At 47.2% G+C, this 19513-nt stretch overlaps 1 protein-coding gene across 4 annotated transcripts in view; it reads right to left on the reverse strand.

The window, feature by feature from the left end:
* Positions 1-19513, reverse strand: part of CKAP2 (cytoskeleton associated protein 2) — a 248826-nt gene that overhangs the window by 127959 nt on the left and 101354 nt on the right. For all 4 annotated transcript variants that reach the window (XM_078657257.1, XM_078657259.1, XM_078657258.1 and 1 more), the window contains one exon: positions 6793-7934. In XM_078657257.1, coding sequence (XP_078513383.1) covers positions 6793-7934 — 1142 coding nt within the window. The remainder of the gene's footprint in view (positions 1-6792; positions 7935-19513) is intronic.

Consider the following 19513-nt stretch of genomic DNA (forward strand, 5'->3'; position numbering starts at 1 on the left):
GAAGTGGTTTTGTAACAGAAGAGGAAGAACTTGTTGGAGTGTGACCATGTGAAAATGGACTGACTGTATGTATATGTTTAGATGTCGGAGGTCTAGAATAGGCCTTAGAGAGCTGTCCTTCTTTGGGATAAGAAAGTATAGGGAGTAAACTCCCTTGTTTGGTTGGTGCAGAGGAACTGGTTCTATTGCACTTTTTTCCAGTAGGGAAATTACTTCTTGCTTTAGCAGCAATAGATGATCTTGTGACATTGGACGCTGTTTGGGTGGTATGTTTGGTGGGGGCAGGGGGGTAGAGGTTAGTTCTAGACAGTAACCTGATTGGATAATTTTTCGTACCCACCTGTCTGATGTGATGTTGGTCCAGACAGGAAGGAATTGTTGAAGTCTTCCCCCTACAGGAGTGGAATGGTGAGGGGGGAAGTGGTGGAAAGTCATTGGGCAGGGGTGGAGGCAAAGCGGGAGTTGTTAGTTTTGCCTCTGCCTTTGTTATTGTTGCCCCTGTAACCCCCTCTTTGGTAGCCCGTACTGTAAGTGGACTGGGTAGGAGCTTTGTAAGAAGTAGAGGGACTATCTGAGGAGTAGCCTCTAGTGGTGCTTCTATAGGGTGAGCGACAAATAGAACGTCTGGGAGCTTGCGACTGAAAGGCTCCCATAGATTTAGCGGTGTCCGTATCCTTTCATTTTTTCCAAGGGCTACGTCCACATCAGGTCCAAATAAGTGTTGCTCAAAGGGTTGATTGAGTATGGCACTTTGTACTTCAGGTTTCAAACCTGAAATGCGTAGCAAGGCATGCCTACGCAAAAGGACACTGGTATTAATTGCCCTGGAAGCGGTATCTGCTACATCTAGGGCACAACGAATAGAGGTTTTGGTGATGGTTTTACCCTCTTGTATAAGTTCATTGGCCCTATTCTTGTACTTGTCGGGAAGGTGCTGCCATTATGGATTCTAACTCATCATAATGTGCCCTATCGTAGTTTGCTAATATTGCCTGAGTGTTAGCAATATGCCAAATGTTTGCTGCCTGTGACGCTGTCCGCTTGCCTGAGGTGTCTAGGAATTTAAACTCTTTATCTGGTGGGGGAGCCTCGCCTGATGTTTGGGAATTGGCTCTTGCGTGCATTGGAGACTACAAGGGAGTCTAGTGGCGCAGGCCCTTTAATGTAGGCTGGGTCTGAGGGGGCAGCCTTATACTTCTTCTCAATTCGGGGGTTGAGAATTCGAGCCCTAACTGGGTCTTTGAAGAGCTCTGGCGCATGCTTTATAACCCCTTTAAGCATAGGAAAAATTGAGGTTGACCTTTGTGCTGTATCAAAGGTGTCCACAAGGAAGTCTTCGTCTACTGGGTCAGTATGTAGGTCAACTCCATGATATTGGGAAGCTCTATGGACAAGTTGATTGAATCCCATAGTGTCCTCTAGTGGGGAATGCCAGGAGGGGTATATGTCATCTTGTGGGATGTTAGGGACGTCTGGGGTACTATAATCATCCCAAGGGTCAGGTGAGCCAGGAGGACTAGGAATATCTAGTGGCTCATTATCTGCACCATCCCCTGTGTCAGAGGGGTTATCCCCGTCATTATTATCTTCTAATGGAGTAGGAGATGGTGCAGGGGAGTGGTGTGGCAAGGGAGAGGAGGAGGAGGAGGAGGAGGAGGAGGAGGAGGAGGAGGAGAAGGTATTCTTAGAGGAGAAGTTGCAATGTCCTTCTTAGTTTGACGAGCCGGTGCAGGCGTCTCGAATGGTTGTTTTTTAGAACTATGGTTAAAGATCCCAAAACTGGTTGATTAACTCAGTCTTTTGTGTAGGATCTGGATGGAATAGTTCATCTGAGGGAGGTAGATCCTTCGCTGCTGAGGTTTTTGGTTCCGTAGGCTTTATCGGCACCGAACCGGTAACATCTTTTGGTTTAGAAACATGTTCTTGGTCTGATGGGCTGGGTGTTTTTTCCGGCTCCGAAGCATTTTTCGGCTTTGATGGTCTTTTTGACTCCGAAGCATGGGAGTCGGGTGCTTTGGGTGGTAATTTCTTGCTCGGCTCAGAGTGTGGTTTTGGTGCAGAGGAGCCGGTTCCAGTCTTCGGCGTAGAGTGCTTACATGTGGAAGCAGCTGGCGTGGAGGTGGAAGATGGCTTCTTTTTCAGTGCCAGTAGGTGTGTGCCGGCACCGGGGGTAGCCTGCCTCGAGCCAGAGTCACCCAAAGGCTTATTAGGCTTCTTAGCCGAGCTTGAAAGCAGGACATGGGAAGCAGTCTCTCAGTGTGCACCGGGGCCCGAAGGAGAGGGTGTGACCGAAGCCTTTCTGGAGGGTGTCGAGGAAGGGTCGGGGTCGAGGTGTGTACTCACAACCCGCTGTGCTGGAGTGATGTCCTCGACGTCCGAGTCTTCGGCCTCGGAGTCACTTTCGCGCCATGTTGTTGCTCCTGCTCGTCGACGCCCTCTTCAAAGATGTCGTCCTTGGTCGAAGCGAGCCATAGTTCTTAGAGCTAGTCGGTCCCGAATAGTCTTCTTGGAGCGGAAAGAGGCACAAGCGGAACAGTATCTGGCCTCGTGAGAGGCAAAGGTTGCACACCTCATGTAGATCGGTGTGGGGAAACTTCGACCCACATGGACACTTCTTGAATGGCGTCCTTTTCATGAGCCAGAGAGTAAGGCCCAGGTAGGCCCGAAGGTCTTAGTCGGCGACCGGAATCGAAGACTTCAAGTCGTGAAGAGTCACGATGGGAACCGGGGTCGAAACAATACCGTCGAACTGGGTGAGGATTGCGCGCCGAAGGAAAAATCGGTTCCAAAACGGAGCACAGGAAACACATCCGAGCCAGATGGCGGAAAAAACAATCTGAGGATGGAGCCGATGCCCATGCGCAATGTGGTCCAAAGGAGGAGTCACCTATCTTGTGACTTCCAAAGAACTTTTCAGGGCAAAAACAACTGCAAACATCCGGGCCCAACACTAGGTGGCCATCTATGCACAGTGTGTCATCTGCAGCTCATATGCCTCGAACATCAAATATCTGATATACTGTGCAAAGAGTCCAGGGAGAGACAGGGACTTGCTATGCAACCCCAAAGTGCGCTGTTAGGGGGCCGTGTGGTCAAGCAGAATTAGGCTTAACAAAGGAGTGCAAAACATCTGCAAATACACAGATCAATAAATGACACAGAAGACTCCACGGGACACCAATAAGCAAGTATCTTTATACATCAGAGAAAAATCATTCAGACAAGTACGTTTTTAAATATACATTTTCAGTTTAAAAAGGGCCGTGCAATTGGAGTTCTGCAAGGTTTTATGGAAGGAAGAAAAAGCTCTGCACATCGGTACAGTACAGCGATTTACGGGGTCAACCTTCAGAAGTTAGGGTGAGTGGTGGGCAAGGTCCAAGGCAGCACCAGCAGTACACCACTAGCAGCAGCATGGGGCAGCTGGGTACAAAACAGCGTCAGGAGCCCAACAGGTTTCTATGGACATTGGTCACTGCTAAAAGAGGATGCAAGCTCTGGCTAGGAGGCCAGCTGGGTTAAACCAACAGGGAAGTTAAAGTCTGGCAATGATCGGGGACGTAGGGACACCTGGGGTACTCTTCTCCATGGCCCGGGGGCAATGGATGCAGAGGTGACTTTAGGCGTTGGGTTTTCTTACCAGGAGCAGCTGCTGTCGAGGGGACCCGAGTGCCAAGGCCGCTGGCGGTGTTGGGGAGTCCACGTGGGTGGAACCACGATCGACTCGAACTCTAGTGTTGCCACAGTTGGCCCCCTTAAACTTGGGCCGAGGGAAACGGGTGCAGTGGTTGCCTCAGGTGTCAGGTTTTTGGCGGTTCCAGAGGCCTCAGTCTTTGCTTCGGAATTCCTGCAAGTTGCAGGAGAATAGGTCTGCTGTTCACTGGAGGTCTTGGGCCTTTACTGCAAGCAGGCAGTCTTCCCAGGTTTCTGGAGTCAACATCTGCAGGACGAGTCTACTTTGGCATAGTTTTCAATGAGGGGTGCAGACAGGCTGGCAGGGTTGGTCTCCTCTGCTTTTGCATCTTTTCGGTGGGCGCACCCTTGCGGTCACTATGCCCCTATATGACCACTTCCAGTGGGAAGTGGGCATAACTGTCTCAGAATCCATCTGAGAAAAAAAGATGGCTACTTCTGAAAAACAGTGTCCACCTCACAGTAGCCCACCTTAGGGGTGGTACTAACCTGGAGGTGGCACGCTTACCTGACTAGATAATGTTTTCTCACTTGTCCAAGTGCCATGGGGGTCCTGGACAAAGGGGTAGGCTTTTTCCCCTGTGAGGGGGAGCCAGATTAAGGTGGCAGCCCTTTCACCTTGCCGCCCAACGAAGGCTAATCAGCAGGTTATCCTTTGGAGGAGGTGTTGCACCCTCTTTCCGGGCTGTCTTTTGTTCCGGGGCCCCTGAGAGAAGACACTCTCACCGTAGGTGGTCAGAACAGGGTCTCGGGTGGCAGGCAGGCAGAAGCCAGTCAGCAAGCACACCAGAGGCTGGTAGGTTTTCAGGGGTGCACCTCAAGAGTGTCTTCTGGGTGAATATATTGGTAAATCCATCACTGGAATCAGTGCTGGTTTACCAATATGAGATGTTTGATACTAAACATCCCTATTTTCAGTGAAACCAACATGCAGCTTGGGAACTCGTTTTCACCAGTGTCCAGCACACTTTTTAAAATGCCTTCCATATTCAGCGCCTTGAGACACTCATGGGCGAGTACTGCGCTATACAAATGGATTGATTGATTTACACTGGCAGTAATAGGAATGACCAGCACAGGGGCATGTCTGCTCATGCAGGTATGCCCTCACATGTAATATTCAGCACCCTGCCATAAGGCTGTAAGGCCTGCTGTAGGAGTAAGTTCCAAATATTACATGCAGTGTTAGGGCACATGACACAGGGATGTGCAACGTAATTTTTTCCACTTTTGTCTGCACCAAGACATGCAGCCTGCAATGGCAGTTTTGCATGTGCTTGGTGAAGAGTTCCTTAGGGTGGCACCATTTGTGCTGCAGCCCTTAGGGACCCTCTTTAGTACCTCAGGCCCAAGGTTTTGCCAATTGGGGGGCAATGGTACAGTTTTGGGAAAGAGCTCTGGCACTGGGTACAAGGTTAGCAGGAACCCAGTGCACTTTCAGTTGAAATCACATCATGTATAAAGCAAAACGTGGGGGTGACGATGTCAAAAAGGGGCACTTTACTGCAGTTACTGAAAAAGATTCAAATTTAAGGGGAACATTGATTGACTTTGGATCCCACATCCAATGGAGCTGCAGAAGGACAAATGTGGTGTCTTGAATGGCCGTCAGCATGTCACTTTCAGTAGAGCCACGGGGTGGGTGGGTAGGAGGGTGGGGGACACAACCTCTTCACAAACACCCCTAAAGACCAACTAGGAGCACCTGCCTGAATGGACTTCTTCCAGGGAAAGATAAGGTGTAAGCCTTGTAAGCGCAGGTGCTATTTTTGCACCCATTTCAACATGTGTGCTTGTCACAACATTCATGCTGGTGTTTGCAGGAGTGGTGCGTTTGTGAAAGCCCCTTGGTGTCCTCTCACATTGAGGACAACAATGGTTTCCTTCCTAGCATAATGAAGGTTATCATGGACATATGCTTGGAGGTCATTGCTGCTGTGTTATAGGCTTCACTGCCCCATGCTCACCACTGATGCAATGGAGACTATTCAAGTTGTAGGGGGAAGAAAAATAAAACCCACAAACACAATTGGACTCATTTATTTCAAAATAAGCTCAGAGGATGAGCTTGGATTATGAGGTTAAGAAAACGAGATGTCTAGCTTGCTCAATTCAATTTGGAGCAACTGTTGAAGCCTAGTTGTTTCCAAAGTTCACTAGCAGTCACTGGCGAGTTTTGTACTCCGGACTCCATACTGAATTTTAACATTATTGAATACAACTGGTTACAAAATATTGCAGTTTCAAGTAGCAGTGTTTATGCAATACCATGCAATGCATATTGGTGCTTGGCAACAGAGAATTGAATTGCCAGTTAGTATTTTGCTTCCACTCTGTTCAGCCAAGGATGCAATTCACCCTTAATCAAGTTTGTAACCTGTAACAGCACAAATAAAAATGGATGCTAACTGACTAAGATAGAGTATTGAAATACACAATTAGTTACTTGGTTTAATCACTGAGCAGATATCTATTCTCAACATAAAGAAATATTAATGGGTAGCTATCAATAACAGCTCCCCCACTGAGGGTTTGCAACTATCAGATGAACAGTGAAGCTATAGTTGCCTAGGATGTCATTTTGCTAACAGGATGTTTTCCACCTCTGGTTCAGATAACCATGACAAAAAGTTAGGATGTGTAAGCCCGACCCAAATTCTCTTCCCCTTCTCAGCCAACTACCTGGTGTGCAGGGGAAGAGAACCAATCAGGCAGTTATGCACAGAGACTCTACTATACGGCATCTGGCAAGCTGGGCCTGAAGTCCACCCCCCCACCCCCTCACTCCCATCAGCAGAGGGTTTTGTATGGACCAGCAGCTGACAGGATAGAGAGAGCAACTGTCAGCTACCATTCCACTGCCACCTACGGTCTCTTTGCCTGATGGAGTGGATCAGCATCCAGTAGAGGGCAGGCTTCGGACCCGAATATTCACCAATTCGATGTCAGAGCAGTGATAACTGGATTTCAAAAGCAGTATTTACTATAATGGATTGCTAAGAAAGTCACACCAAAATAGACTAAAACAGACAATTCACATGGAAACATCACAAGCAATGAATCTTTCGATTTAAAAAAAAAAAAATACATGAAAATTACCTCTGCTCTTCTGCAGACTCCTTTGGATGCACACATCTAGTAGAAGCAGCAGTAAGGATTTCAGAGACTGTTTTGGGACGGAAAGGTGCAGAAATAGTGTTTGAGGAAGCCAAAGTTGTTGTTTTTGAGACTCGAGACTGCCTAGCTCCAGGTGCATTTCCTTGACCAGTAGGAAGACACTGTTTTACTGGAGGCCGGTAAGAGTTTTTCCCCAGAGTAACAGCAGTAGATAATGGCTTCTCTTTCCTCTTGATATCTTTACATACGTTGAACGATTTAGAAGGATGCATTTTACCATTGGGCAGTGCAGCACTAGCAGTAGATAATTGCTTCTTTGTGCTTTTACATACTTTGAACGAACTAGATGGATGCATTTTACCACTGGGCAGTTCTGCAGCGGTTGCAGGCTTTGTTTTTTGAACCAAGTCTGAGCAACTGTTAAGCCGGGGTGCAGTTCCATGTGCAGAAAAAGCAGTGCTACTAACTTTAACATAGTTGGATACTGTGGTCATCCTGACAGGAACAGAGGACTGTTTTTTTCCAGCGGGTTTAACAGTGGAAGCAGAATGTTTAGCAGGACGTTTTGAAACACCTACAGAACGTGCCTTATCCAAAGGGCAATTCGACTCTTTACGTGAAGATTTAATCGTGAAATGTGCATTATTTACTAGACCAGCAGTTGAATTGTTTGATGGCTGAGATTTCGCCAAGTTGTTAGAAAGAACTGAAGCCTTTGCCTGGCTTTCATCATTTGACACTTTCCAGAATGAGCTTATCTTGGATTGTACTACTCTCCCACGAAAAACTCCACGGATAGGTTTTTTGGTAAATTTGGCATCAGGATTACATTTCTCCAAACCGTTCAGTGCCTTTTTGGTATTTTGGGAGCCAGCATTGCCTGTGTCCGCCACTGAATGTTTATCTGCAACACTTTTCACAGAGGAGTGACTACGTGAAATAGCTGCAGTATTTTGTTCCAAAGATAGAGATTTTATTTCCTCTAATCGAAGATTTTCAAAGTCTTTGCTTATGACCGAGGCTGCACACAAGTTGGGAGACTGGATTGTTTGAAGTACAGTAATTCCAGTCCTTTCTACTGGATTCACCAGAACAGGTTGCTTCCCTGCATTTTCTTTATCTTCCTACAGTCAAAAAAGAGATAAAATACAATAAATGTACAAAACTAAGAATAAAGGCTATAACGGAGTTGATACCAGCATGAAACACATTAATCCCAGATAGCCTTCCTGGGCATCTTGATCATATTCCTAAATCTTTCTAACACATATCGAAGCTAAAACGCCCTTTAAAATAAAAGGGTACTGGTGTAAAAAAAAAAAAAAGTATAAACGCCAGAGCGGTTACAAAATAACTAGCATCTAATTTAAAACAGACAAATGTAGAAAAAATAATAATCAGATGAGAAACAAAATTCTTGGCCAGCATTTTAATTTCGATTTTCATGAGCTTCCAGAGAAGAATAGGGCGATTAATGAAGTTTCCTTCTCGGTAAAAAATATTAATTGCTATTCATTAACAGAGAATAAAACTACACACTCGTCTCATCAGTAGATAGATGGAAAGCAAGGATAACAAAACTTTTTCAGATGAAATATTGGTAAAAAAAAGTTATCAAAATCAGTTCACAGATTACTGAACTAGGGTCTTTAGTACAGATAATGGTTTCTAGGTCAATATTAAGAAAAGAATCACATTCTATAAAGAGCACTTTAAAACGGCTGTACTAGAGCGAAACGTAACAGCTCAGAAACCACCACTATAAACCAATCAAGATAAGTGATCATGCCAACTAGCATGACCCCAATATCTGCCCTGTGACCAAATAACAAAAAAAAGACAATTGTGACCCTAGTTGCGTTTGCGATCACAAAATGATACTTTTATGATGGCAACCCCAGCCTACTTTAAAGGCCGACCAGCTCCATTGAAATGATTATGCAAGATGGTCAATAAAAAAAGGTAGGCTAGCTTCTATAAATCTCCTGAACTGCAGCATCCTGTGTGATACATGAGCAAGTGAGTTCCAAAGTTTGGTTGCCACCTCAGAGAAGGCCCTACCTCCAGAACAATCCCTCCTAAATCCTGGTAATATTAATAGGAACGTCACCTTGGATTGGAGAGCGCGACCAGGAACATATGTATATTTTGTTTCACTCCGGTAGGAAGGACCGGTGTCATACAGAGCTCTAAAGACTATATCGGAATTTAAAAAGTATTCCCCTTTCCACCGGAATCAAGTGCAGATTGTTCAGTACATTAGAGGCAGAAGAGGGAAGCAGGAATGAGAGTGAGAGAACAAATTTATCAGTGGCATTTTTGATCCTTTGTAGTTCATCAACATAGTACAGCTGATTAGCCAACACAAGAGTTTCAAAAGTTGTGTTAGTGACCAGCCAGCAGGCCAATTTAGGAAGAAGTGGTGAAATCTCCATTACCCTAAACAAGTAGAAGTAGGTGGTAGACAAATGATTAACTTGCTTTTCTAGCGATCACAAAGGATCCAAATAAAAACCTATGTTTTTCACAATCTTTGCTGGACATGGGGTAATTGGACCAGGATGGAGGCCAGAATTTATAAGGTAATGTCCCAATTGATTAAAAATGGTTTATCCAAAGCACATCGGTTTTGCCACAATGGAACTTAAAGCGATAGGGTTCTGCCCAAGACAAAACCGCGACCACACCAACAGACAGAGGTGCCATGGCCATCGTACACAAGGAATCAATCACCTGCAACATCACCGATGACGAAACCATACGTCACTCTCGCCGGACCTCCCTGCACCGCCCCAGCACCCCTTACCGCAACCGGACCAAGTTCACTCAACAACAAAGGATCGATGCCCTCAGCATCACACAGTTCAATGTCACAACCCACTTGAAGTTGCCTACTGCCTGGTCGAACACCTGAATCACCAGCGCTGCCAACTGAGTCAGTCCCTCCAAACCAGACAAAATGCGCAGACCTACCAAACAAGCAAGCTAGTACACTCCGGAACCTAACACGTTAAAGCACAGGTGCAAACAACTGGAAAGATGGTGCACTAGCAGGAACCACACAGACCGAGCCACCTTCAAATCAGCCCTCCATGACTACCACCGCCAGCTCCAACCTGCATAAAAAGGAGGCGTTGACCCACTGGATCAAGTACAGCACCAAGGAACTTTTCACTATAGTACGAGTTCACCTGCCCATCAGCTACAAAAACTTGATACCCTCCTCACAGGAACTCTGCAACGCCCTAGCCGACCACTTACACATGATAGCAATCATCATTAGAAACTTCAATCACCAACCCTCGGACTTCCTCCGCAACTGATTGACCACTACCATCAACCGCCTTCATACCACATGAGATCAGCTCCGCACACCAAACACTAACTTATGAATGCCATCCACTCTGGAGCACCAACCATGCCAACCCCCACCAACTTTTAGTTTAGACCTTCGATGACAGGAGATCAGCCACCAACTCACAACCACCCTCCATGCTTCCATAACCACAGTAACCTTTCCAGACACCTCGAGACACTGAACACCTGGAAAGAAACAAGCTACTGGACCTTTCCCACTCAGGTTTAAGAGCCAACCACAGCACAGAGACATCCCAGATTGCCGCAACAGACGACACACACACCCTACCTGACAGGGGCGAATCAGTTGCCCTGATCCTGCTGGACCTCTAAGCAGCCTTAAACACAGTCTCCCACCACACACTCTTTGATAGACTACTCCGGATAGGAATCACAAATGGTGGACTCGGATGGATGGCATCCTCTCTCACTGGGTGCACCCAGAGTGTCCGCCTCCATCCCTTCCGCTCGCAACCCAATGGCACCATCTGCAGCTTACCTCAAGGCTCATCTCTCAGTCAAACCATTGTCAACATCTACATGACACCACTCTGGCATTATCAGATCACACAACATCTCCTACCCAGGCGATACCCAGCTCGTCCATAGCAGACCCCACCTCAAAGACCAAATTCCACAAATGTATGAAGAAAGTCTCAGCCTGGATGAACAACAACTGCCGAAGATCAGGACTTCAGTTTTGTCTGTGTTGAGCTTCAGGCAGACACCACGCTATGGAAGGACTCCTGGTGGCCAGAGGACCTCATTCCCACGCTCACACTGAAAGATCATGCCTGCGACCTTCGCATCATCCTGGCAGGGAACTCTATGAAAAGTCAGGGCAACGCAGTTTCCTTAGCCTGCTTCTACACGCTCAGCAAAGTCTTCAAATAGCTCCCCATCAGCACCAGGAGAACAGTGACACATGCCCTCATCACCCGCTGACTGGACTACGGCAATGCACTCTACGCAGGCACCACCTAACTCATGCAAAGACTCCAGACGATCCACAATGCAGCTGCCAGATTCATCCTCAACCTGTTCAAGAAGACTCACAAATAGACCTGCCTGCATGAACCACAGCCTGCATTTCCACTGACCTACCAGGAATCTTCGCTCACCTCTCCCTCATACCATGCATCCGCCATTGCGGAGGATATTCCTTCTCCCACCACATCGCGAAAGCCTGAAATACTACACCCCCCCCCCTTTACCTTCGCCTCGCTGACCCACTTCAGGAAGGGATTCAAGACCTGCCGCTTTGACAGATTCCTGCGGCACAACGCCTGGATACTCGCTCAGGGTATAAGCCATGCTATAGAAGTAGGACAATTGATTTTCTGTAATGTAGAGTGGAATATGACAAAGGTAAATTAAACAAAAATACACATTCTGATCTAATGTTTGAGCAAATAATTCAGTGCCCAGGTATTGCCTCACAAATAGGCACATACATAAAGCACTGTTGCAGGCTAGCCTTTTTTGCCAATAAGAAACTGTTGGAAGGCTGCTGTTTTGACTACTGAAAGTTAAAAATTAATTCCACTGCAGAGTCAGAGGCAAAACTCAAAGTTGCACAATTTTTCCCAATTTTGGAGCTTATAATCTGCCATAAAAAGCTGCATTTATCCATTTGAGCACAGACCAGGACCTGGAGTAAAAGTTTCCAGGAAAGAGTCTCCCATCCCTTAGCCTCTCAAAAATTGCCTTTTGCAGAAGAGCCAGACTAAGAAAGATATAGTACTAGCGCAAGAATTCCCTTTACTTAGTTGACAACGGTCTCATTCTTCTGGTCTTTTATACTTTGTATCCAATGATGGTTTTTAAATAGGACCTAGTCCGTACAACAATGGACTGATCCTTAAGAGGAGACATCGTTCCAGGCAACGTTTGCACTGGAAGAATAAAAAAAAAAGTTACATACCGGTGAGACACTAGTTATTAGTGTAGGGTATCTTCATTAAAAAAAACATGAAGTGCTGCCCACATGTAGGATTCCAGAACACTCCTGTTGAGAGAAAAACCTCTCAAAAATATATATGGATGATAACCTATAGGCAACAGCTGACATTTTTGATCTTTTCAAAGCCAAATGGAGAATATCAAACCACACTACTATAGAGAAGAGAAGAAAAAACTTTTTTTTTTTTTTTAAACATAGCAACTAGAACAGCTCTTCCCTTCCCTTTCCACCTTTTAAAAAGGGAAGGACATTTATCATTAGAATACAGCTAACCATTGAGAGAAACTGCAGAAACTTTGGGCTACAATTGGACCACTACAAATCCAGCAAGCAGCACTATGACAATTAGCCTCAGTTGTTTTTCACTGTCTTTATCAAAACTTTGCTTCATTTCCTTGATTTCACAGGAAAGTTATTTTATTATAATGAAGCGGCCCTTGAACGATAACTGTTACCCAGTCGTTAACTTCTTCTGTCACTGGATCTTCGCTAATATTCTCCAACACCAAATATAATAGCAAGCTGATTACTTCTTTTCGGCAATAAGACCACAGGAATGGTAGTAAAATACACAACCTTGGCAAGAAAACACTGAAGTGCACACATATGGAGAAGGGCAAAGCACTTAAGACACCCTTCCGTATCCATGAACAAGAGAAGTAAATATAGTGTGATTTAGTCCTTACATTTTTAATTTTATTTAAGGAGGAAGATGGTTTTGTAAGTTACCTTTCACTTTCAACCTCTCAAAATTCGTGGAAAGTGAACACATGGAATTCACTAAAAAGGAGAACATACGATAGTTTGCTATTAGCTACTATCAAGTATACAAAATAACAAATTACTCACCTGAAATAATGCTCTGATGGATACTTCACCTTTAGAACATTCCCCAAGAACCAGACTGGATCCAGAAACATCATTGCAATTGTCCTTTGAGCTCCTAGGTGGCAACATGCAGCTCAACGTAGGCTTCAGTCTGCCCCAGAAGTGATAGTGAGCCACATATAAATGCTTTCCCTGCACAAATTTCAGTTTCTTGTTCAACTCCTTCTGCAACCTTGGACGCAGAGCACAAAATAAATGTCAGAACCAGTGTGCAGATCTCCAATGTGAAACCGTTTTAGATGGCAAGAGGATAGTGCTGTGGGACCTGCAGTTAGAGAGTATATCCACCAAAAAAAAAGTGTCAAACAGAAGTAACTTGCTCTTCGGATGGATGCTTCTAAACACAGATTCCTCACCTTGTGAACAGATACGAGAGCAGTACCTCCCAAGGCAGTTCTGTGGAGTGACCAAAAATCCTGCAGAATCGAGTGGGCAAAATGTCCTTCCTGACGGACATTTTAAAGGCAGTAAGGCTTTCTTGAAAATGTGTGCCGCCTGCTGCCACATTGTGATGTGGATGTCGATCTGCGTGAAAACACAGCGATAGCAGCCTTGGTCCTGGCAGAACGGGCTCTCAGGCCTTCTTGAGGCCGATTTTTGTACAATGCATCGCAGATCTTAATGTAGAGGACTAGCCACCTCAACAGCGTCCTCTTTTGCACAGCCTTCTACATCTTCACCCAGGAGAATCCCCCAAAAATAGTCAGATAGTCCACAGAATGGTCCTTGGTCCCATTGATGTAAAAGATTTACGCTCTTTAAGGGTCAAATCTATGGAGCCTATCCTTTATTGAGGGGGAGGAGGTGGAGCAATGAACGCTGGCAGATGGAGGGATGGCCCAAGGGGGAAAGGAGTCACAACTTTCTTCAAGAAGGCCGGCTGAGTTCTCAGCACTAATTTGTCTGGGGGGAAAAAAGCAGAGTAGGGCGGTTGTTCTGAAATTACCTTGTGTGTCACCCATAAGTAATTGCAATGAGGAAGTCAGCTTTTAATTTTAGAAGGCAAGCAGCTGTGCATTGGCTTGAAGAGAGTACACATGAGAAATGTCAAGACCATGTTAAAACCCCACTTTGGCATAACCTACTAGTTGGGAATAAATACAAGTTTAAACTTCATGAAACCACATCGCTATAGGTAATTTAAACAAGGAAGGTTGGTCCAGCAAAACACAACTACATCAGCAAATAACCTTCATTAGTGTCCAGTGCAAGGCCTTGCTGGGCCAAAGACAAAAAGGATACAACAGTTTGGCTTGCAAAGAGCCTGTTTTGCGTACTTCACATCAGGCCACACATTTTCCCCAGTGCCTGCTGCAAGTAGACTTCATAGACTAACACCTGGCAGCAAGATAAAACCCACAACCTCAGGTGGTAGTTCAAACACGGCCAACTGCTGCTGCTCAGTCTCCATGCACAGAGAGGAGATTACAGGTTTTGGTGCAGAACCCTGTCCTGCTGCTGCGACATAAAATTCTCACAGAGTAGCAACCTGTTTGGAAGACAGACGCTCATGCCCAGAATTTCTGTGCATCACAGCTGCTAGGATGACTTAGTCCAGTCTCTCCGAATATACATAATTCAGGGCAGGAAAGGCAATAGCAGGACTATGCACATGAGCCCCGTGCTCCACTCCAGTTGGAATGCATCTCCTGAGAGTTTTGCAGGCACAAATGTTTTGCCGGATCATATTAGACGGTGGCAAAAAGAAAATCTAAACCGAATACAGAAGAGGGTCTAAGGGAATGTTTACCGACCTAACATTGCTATCATCCCTTAACAATATGAATACCAACAATATAGATAACAATGGGTCAAACTAAAAAGGACCATCTAAAGACTATCTGTGTGACTAAGGGATACAACCGCGAAATCCACTCTGAGTACAACGTGGTGAAATAATTGTTCCCATCAGATCACCGACCTGTACCGCCCAACATCATTTGGGATCCTTCACCCTGAAGGATCCCTTTTTAGTTTGACCCATTGTTATCTATATTGTTGGTATTCAAAAAGAAAATCTAGCCATGGTTCTTCCACTGTTGAAAGGATGCCCTCTGTCAACTCTGGAAGCAGCCACCAATTTCTGATCTGCCAGGTGCTGCAGGCTGAGCTAGTCTGCCCCGGCGTTTAAAGATCAGTGCCAGATAGTTGATGATGCCCGATGCTCCAGCTAACTCCAGAGGCACAGAGCATCTTGGCATGCAACCCAGCACCCCACTCAGGCATGCTTGTTGAAATACTACATGGCGGTGAGGTTGTCCACGAGAACCCATACGTGCAAGTCCTTGATGAACAGCAAAGAGACCTTCTTGATGTCTTCTTTAGTGAGTAAACCTCATACCTCCTGCATTAGAATAGACAAGTGTTCCTGAGAGACGGTGTATTAAGGTAGGTGCAGAAAAAAAGGGTACGGTATAAAGTAAGAAGTTAACTACATGTGGATACTGCTCAAGAGACTTAAATGGATCTAATGTTGTTACAGAACCAATACATAGGGTGTAACAAGAATGTTTTGTCCTTGCACACGTATTTTTAAAGCTAAGATATATAGGATCCAAAATGGATAGCCAATTATTTTGAATATGGAAGTATTAATATACATGAATAATCAACTGAGAAATTTAATATTTGTCAGATTGGTGCCCCAAATAACCTATACACTGGCAACCAGAACCATGGATTGGAGTGGTTGCTGAAGAGATGGGGTCACTGCTGAAGTGGTTGGAGAGACTGGCGTTGCCTGTATGCCAAGCCCTCGGATTTATGTTATGTTGTGTTATATAGAGCGCACAGCTGTCCCAGCAAAGCATCCTGGGCCTAACAGCAAACACAAAGACTACGGACAGAAGAGGGCCTATAGTGTAGGGAAGAGGTGAGTCTTAATAGCCTTACGAAAAGCCAGGTAGTCAATTCTGTGAATGTGTATGGGAAGAGAGTTCAGCTGCCAGTGTAAGAAAAGAGCACCCACCAACACACACCCTCCTTACCCAGGGAACAACCGCCAGATGATGACCTATCAAGTGCAGTTGGCGGGTGGGAGTATATGATGAAAGCAGGTTAGCCAAGAAAGGAAAAATTTAAGATTTTAAAAAGCAATGCAGAGGGGCCTAAACTCCACTTATTTGGCCACCGGCAACCAGTGTAGCCGACGTATAGCACTGGAGGTGGAGCAAGTTCTAGGAAGGCCAAGGAGAGTTCAGACGTCTGCGTTTTGGACCCTCTGCAGTCTCAAAATCTCAGTCTTATTAGCCCCCAGGTAGAGGGTGCTCGCGTAATCCAGTCTTGACAAAACAGAGGACTGAAAAATAACCTGCCTGATGGGTGGATGGAAAAAAACCAACAGCGGTTTGAGCCCCTGTAGTATCCCAAAACGAGTCCCTGCCACTTTTAGTTTGGACCTGGAAGCTGGGAGCAGAGCCCATCCAGACACTTAGATATGTCAACACCGGTTTGGAGGCGGGTGTACAGCCCAGGGTAGCAGGCCACCAGCATTTACTCCACAGCTCAGGATCTTTCCCTACCAGCAAAACCTCAGACTTGCTGACATTGAGCTGGAGGCAGTTGGCGGTCACCCACTCAGCGATAGCAGCGAGATCGCTCCGAAACTTATGAGCGTCCCGCACGCAGTCATCGGAGAGTGCAACTACCAACTGCATATCATCAGCATATGATACTACTGTAAGCCCTCTACTCCTGGCCACCGCTGCGAATGGTAGGCCATACAAGTTGAAAACCGTTGGGCTCAGAGCTGAGCCCTGTGGCACACCCTGTTGAATAGTATGAACCATATAGGTGAAAGTGGGAACCGTTACCTGGAAGGTCCACAAAGAAAGAAAAGAGACAAAATCAATCCAGAGCAGGGCCCACAATGCCTGCCTCCTCCAACCTATGCAACAGGATCGGATGAGAAACCGTGTCAAAACGCTGCACTGAGATCCATCAGGATCAGTGCCGAAGAACATCACACATCCAGTGCTACCCTCAGATGTTTGGTCATTCTGAGAGGGGTCAAGTATGTGATTCTCTTCCAAAAAACCTGTCAAGAAGGAATTTATGTAGGCCTCTGATATCTTGGATGCCCACGGCAGGAGAGAGATAGGACGAAAGTTCTCAAGTTTCGCTGTATCGAGGATATGTTTATTTTTAACAGGGGGAACAGCCCTGGCCTGTTTCCAAGTCCTAGGGACAACTGTCATAGACAGGGACATCACCTGACCCAGAGGTGTAATAAACACAGGTAGCAGTTTCAGAAGTTGATCTGGCTTCATGGGATCACAGGAGAGACAGATTTAACCTTGCTGCATAATGAGCACAGCTCATCCTGGGAGATCGGCAGGAAGGCGGCAAGCGTGAGAGTGGGAAGGGGTCTACACACAGGGTCAGAACACATCAGCTTGAGGAAAGGTCTTATAGAGGTTTTCCACCTTGTTGACAAAGAAGGTGCCGAAAGCCTCACAATGCTTATCCGACGTGATAGAGGGCGCTGCAGGTACCCCAGCCGACTTAAGATCTCCAAGTATGGAGAAGATACTCTTGGTGGGGTTATTGCTGCTCCTGATCTCGTCTGCAAAGTAGGCTGCCCGTACTGTCCAAATGGCTCTGAGATACTTCCTGCCCGATAACACCCCTTCAGGATCGGGTCATAATCTGGTCTCCACACCCGCTCCAACCTCTTACAGGGTTTGCGCATAATAGCGAGCTTGTCATTGTACCAGGGACTAGATTTGATGTATGGCACGTAGACCATTTAGCAGGAATAGGTGTGTCCAAAGGGCGAAGGATCCAGTCTGATAGTGCTTTATCAGCAGCATCTGGATCATCCGGCAAGCTAGATGTGTTCATAGAGAGGAGGGCATGGAAATGGTCAAAATTTAATTTGTGCCATGGGCGTTTGAGAGACAATTTCTGGAGCACCCTCCGAGGAGGCTCCACCCTAGAGTGTGTCATGAGGATCAGATAGTGGTCAGACCAGCACACTGGGATGGGGGTAGCAACTGTGAGGTAGGGAAGGTTAGAGAAGACTGGATCTAGCAAATGGCCAGCAGAGTGGGTGGGGCCTTGAAACAGTTGGAGCCGCTGACAAGCTGCTAGGTCAGCAGAGAAGTTACCTACTTCTGAGTTACGAGGGCTGTCAAGATGAAAGTTCAGGAGTAGCCTTGAAACTTCCCAAACTGGCAAAGAAACTGTCTGACAAGTATCCAAAGCGGAGTCCCACTTAGCTTTCTTCCGCTTTGACTTACCAGAGAACTTCTAAAACAAAGAATACTTCTCATGGGAGTGGCCTAGAGGATGGGGGCGTGGCTTAGCGCGCAATGGAGAAGGACGTGCCTGGGTAGAGCTCCTGCCTGAGCTCCCCTACCCCGGGTCATTTCTCCGACTAAAACTGTCCTAATTGGCCTAAAACTGCTGGCGGACCTGCCCGCAACCCTTGCCCACACACAGGCTGAATTCTAGCTGGATCGACCGCAGAGCTCCGCATCGGAGCCGACGACGCTGCGACAGCCGGCCTGGCTGCGACGAAGCTGGGGTCGCGATCAAGCGAGGCCGCGGCCTCTTGAGAACTCCTAGGCCCCACGCCGCGGCCGACGGAAAACGGCCCGACGCCTGGCGGAAGCGGACAGCGACAGATTCGCTGACCCCCAAAGCACCACAACCATTGCTCCCATACGCCCGGCTCTGGAGAGACTTAGAGGGGGTGTCGATGGGCCAGAAGCGGCCGGATTCTAGCGCAGACCAGGCCTAGCGGAGGCGGACCTGAGAAGACGCGGAGGTGGGGAAGCGACCACTCGGCGACCGGAGACAACAATTGTGCTGGAACGCCGGAGCGGCGCGGAGACGCCGTGAGGTGAGCGGAGCCTCCTTCCTTCTCCCCCTCCCACGCCGCACGCTGCCTCCGACCGGCGCCGCCATCCGAGGACCCTGGTGCCCATGGGACCTCGCGGAGCCACGGTGAGCTCTTGGGCCGGGGAACCCTCCTCCCCACCCCCCCAGCAGAGGGCACAGCACACCAAGAGCCGCAGCGAGACACGACCACCCACAACAGCCATCTGCGCCTTCAAGCACCTGCCGCAGCGCTGCCAAGGGAGACGCCCCGGCAGCGAAAACAGCCCTGGTGGGACCTGAGGCGCAGATAGGAGCGGCTGGGGCCATTCTTCCGCTGACACCGGGCTAACGTCCTGACCTGCTGCAATTTACGACCCGCTCTGCCGCAAGCCCAAGACACCTACCTACCGCACACATTGCGGCACCGCCACGGAGGAACCGTGGGTGCGGGTGAGAACTCGAGGACCGGCGGAACGCGTCCATTATATGCTTGGGCGACGTCACTCTCCCACTGACAAGCACGGCGGAAGCTACAGCGGATAACGCCTGACCACAGGCCACATAGGAGTGGCACAAAGGAGCGGCCGAACACTTGAGCGGGGAGCTCCCGCTCCCCCCCCCCTCCCACGACAATAGACAGTGCTAACGGATTGGCGCCGGGGATACCACACT

The sequence above is a fragment of the Lissotriton helveticus genome, chromosome 8 (genome assembly GCF_964261635.1).
Source record: "Lissotriton helveticus chromosome 8, aLisHel1.1, whole genome shotgun sequence".
NCBI classification, from domain to species: Eukaryota; Metazoa; Chordata; class Amphibia; order Caudata; family Salamandridae; genus Lissotriton; species Lissotriton helveticus.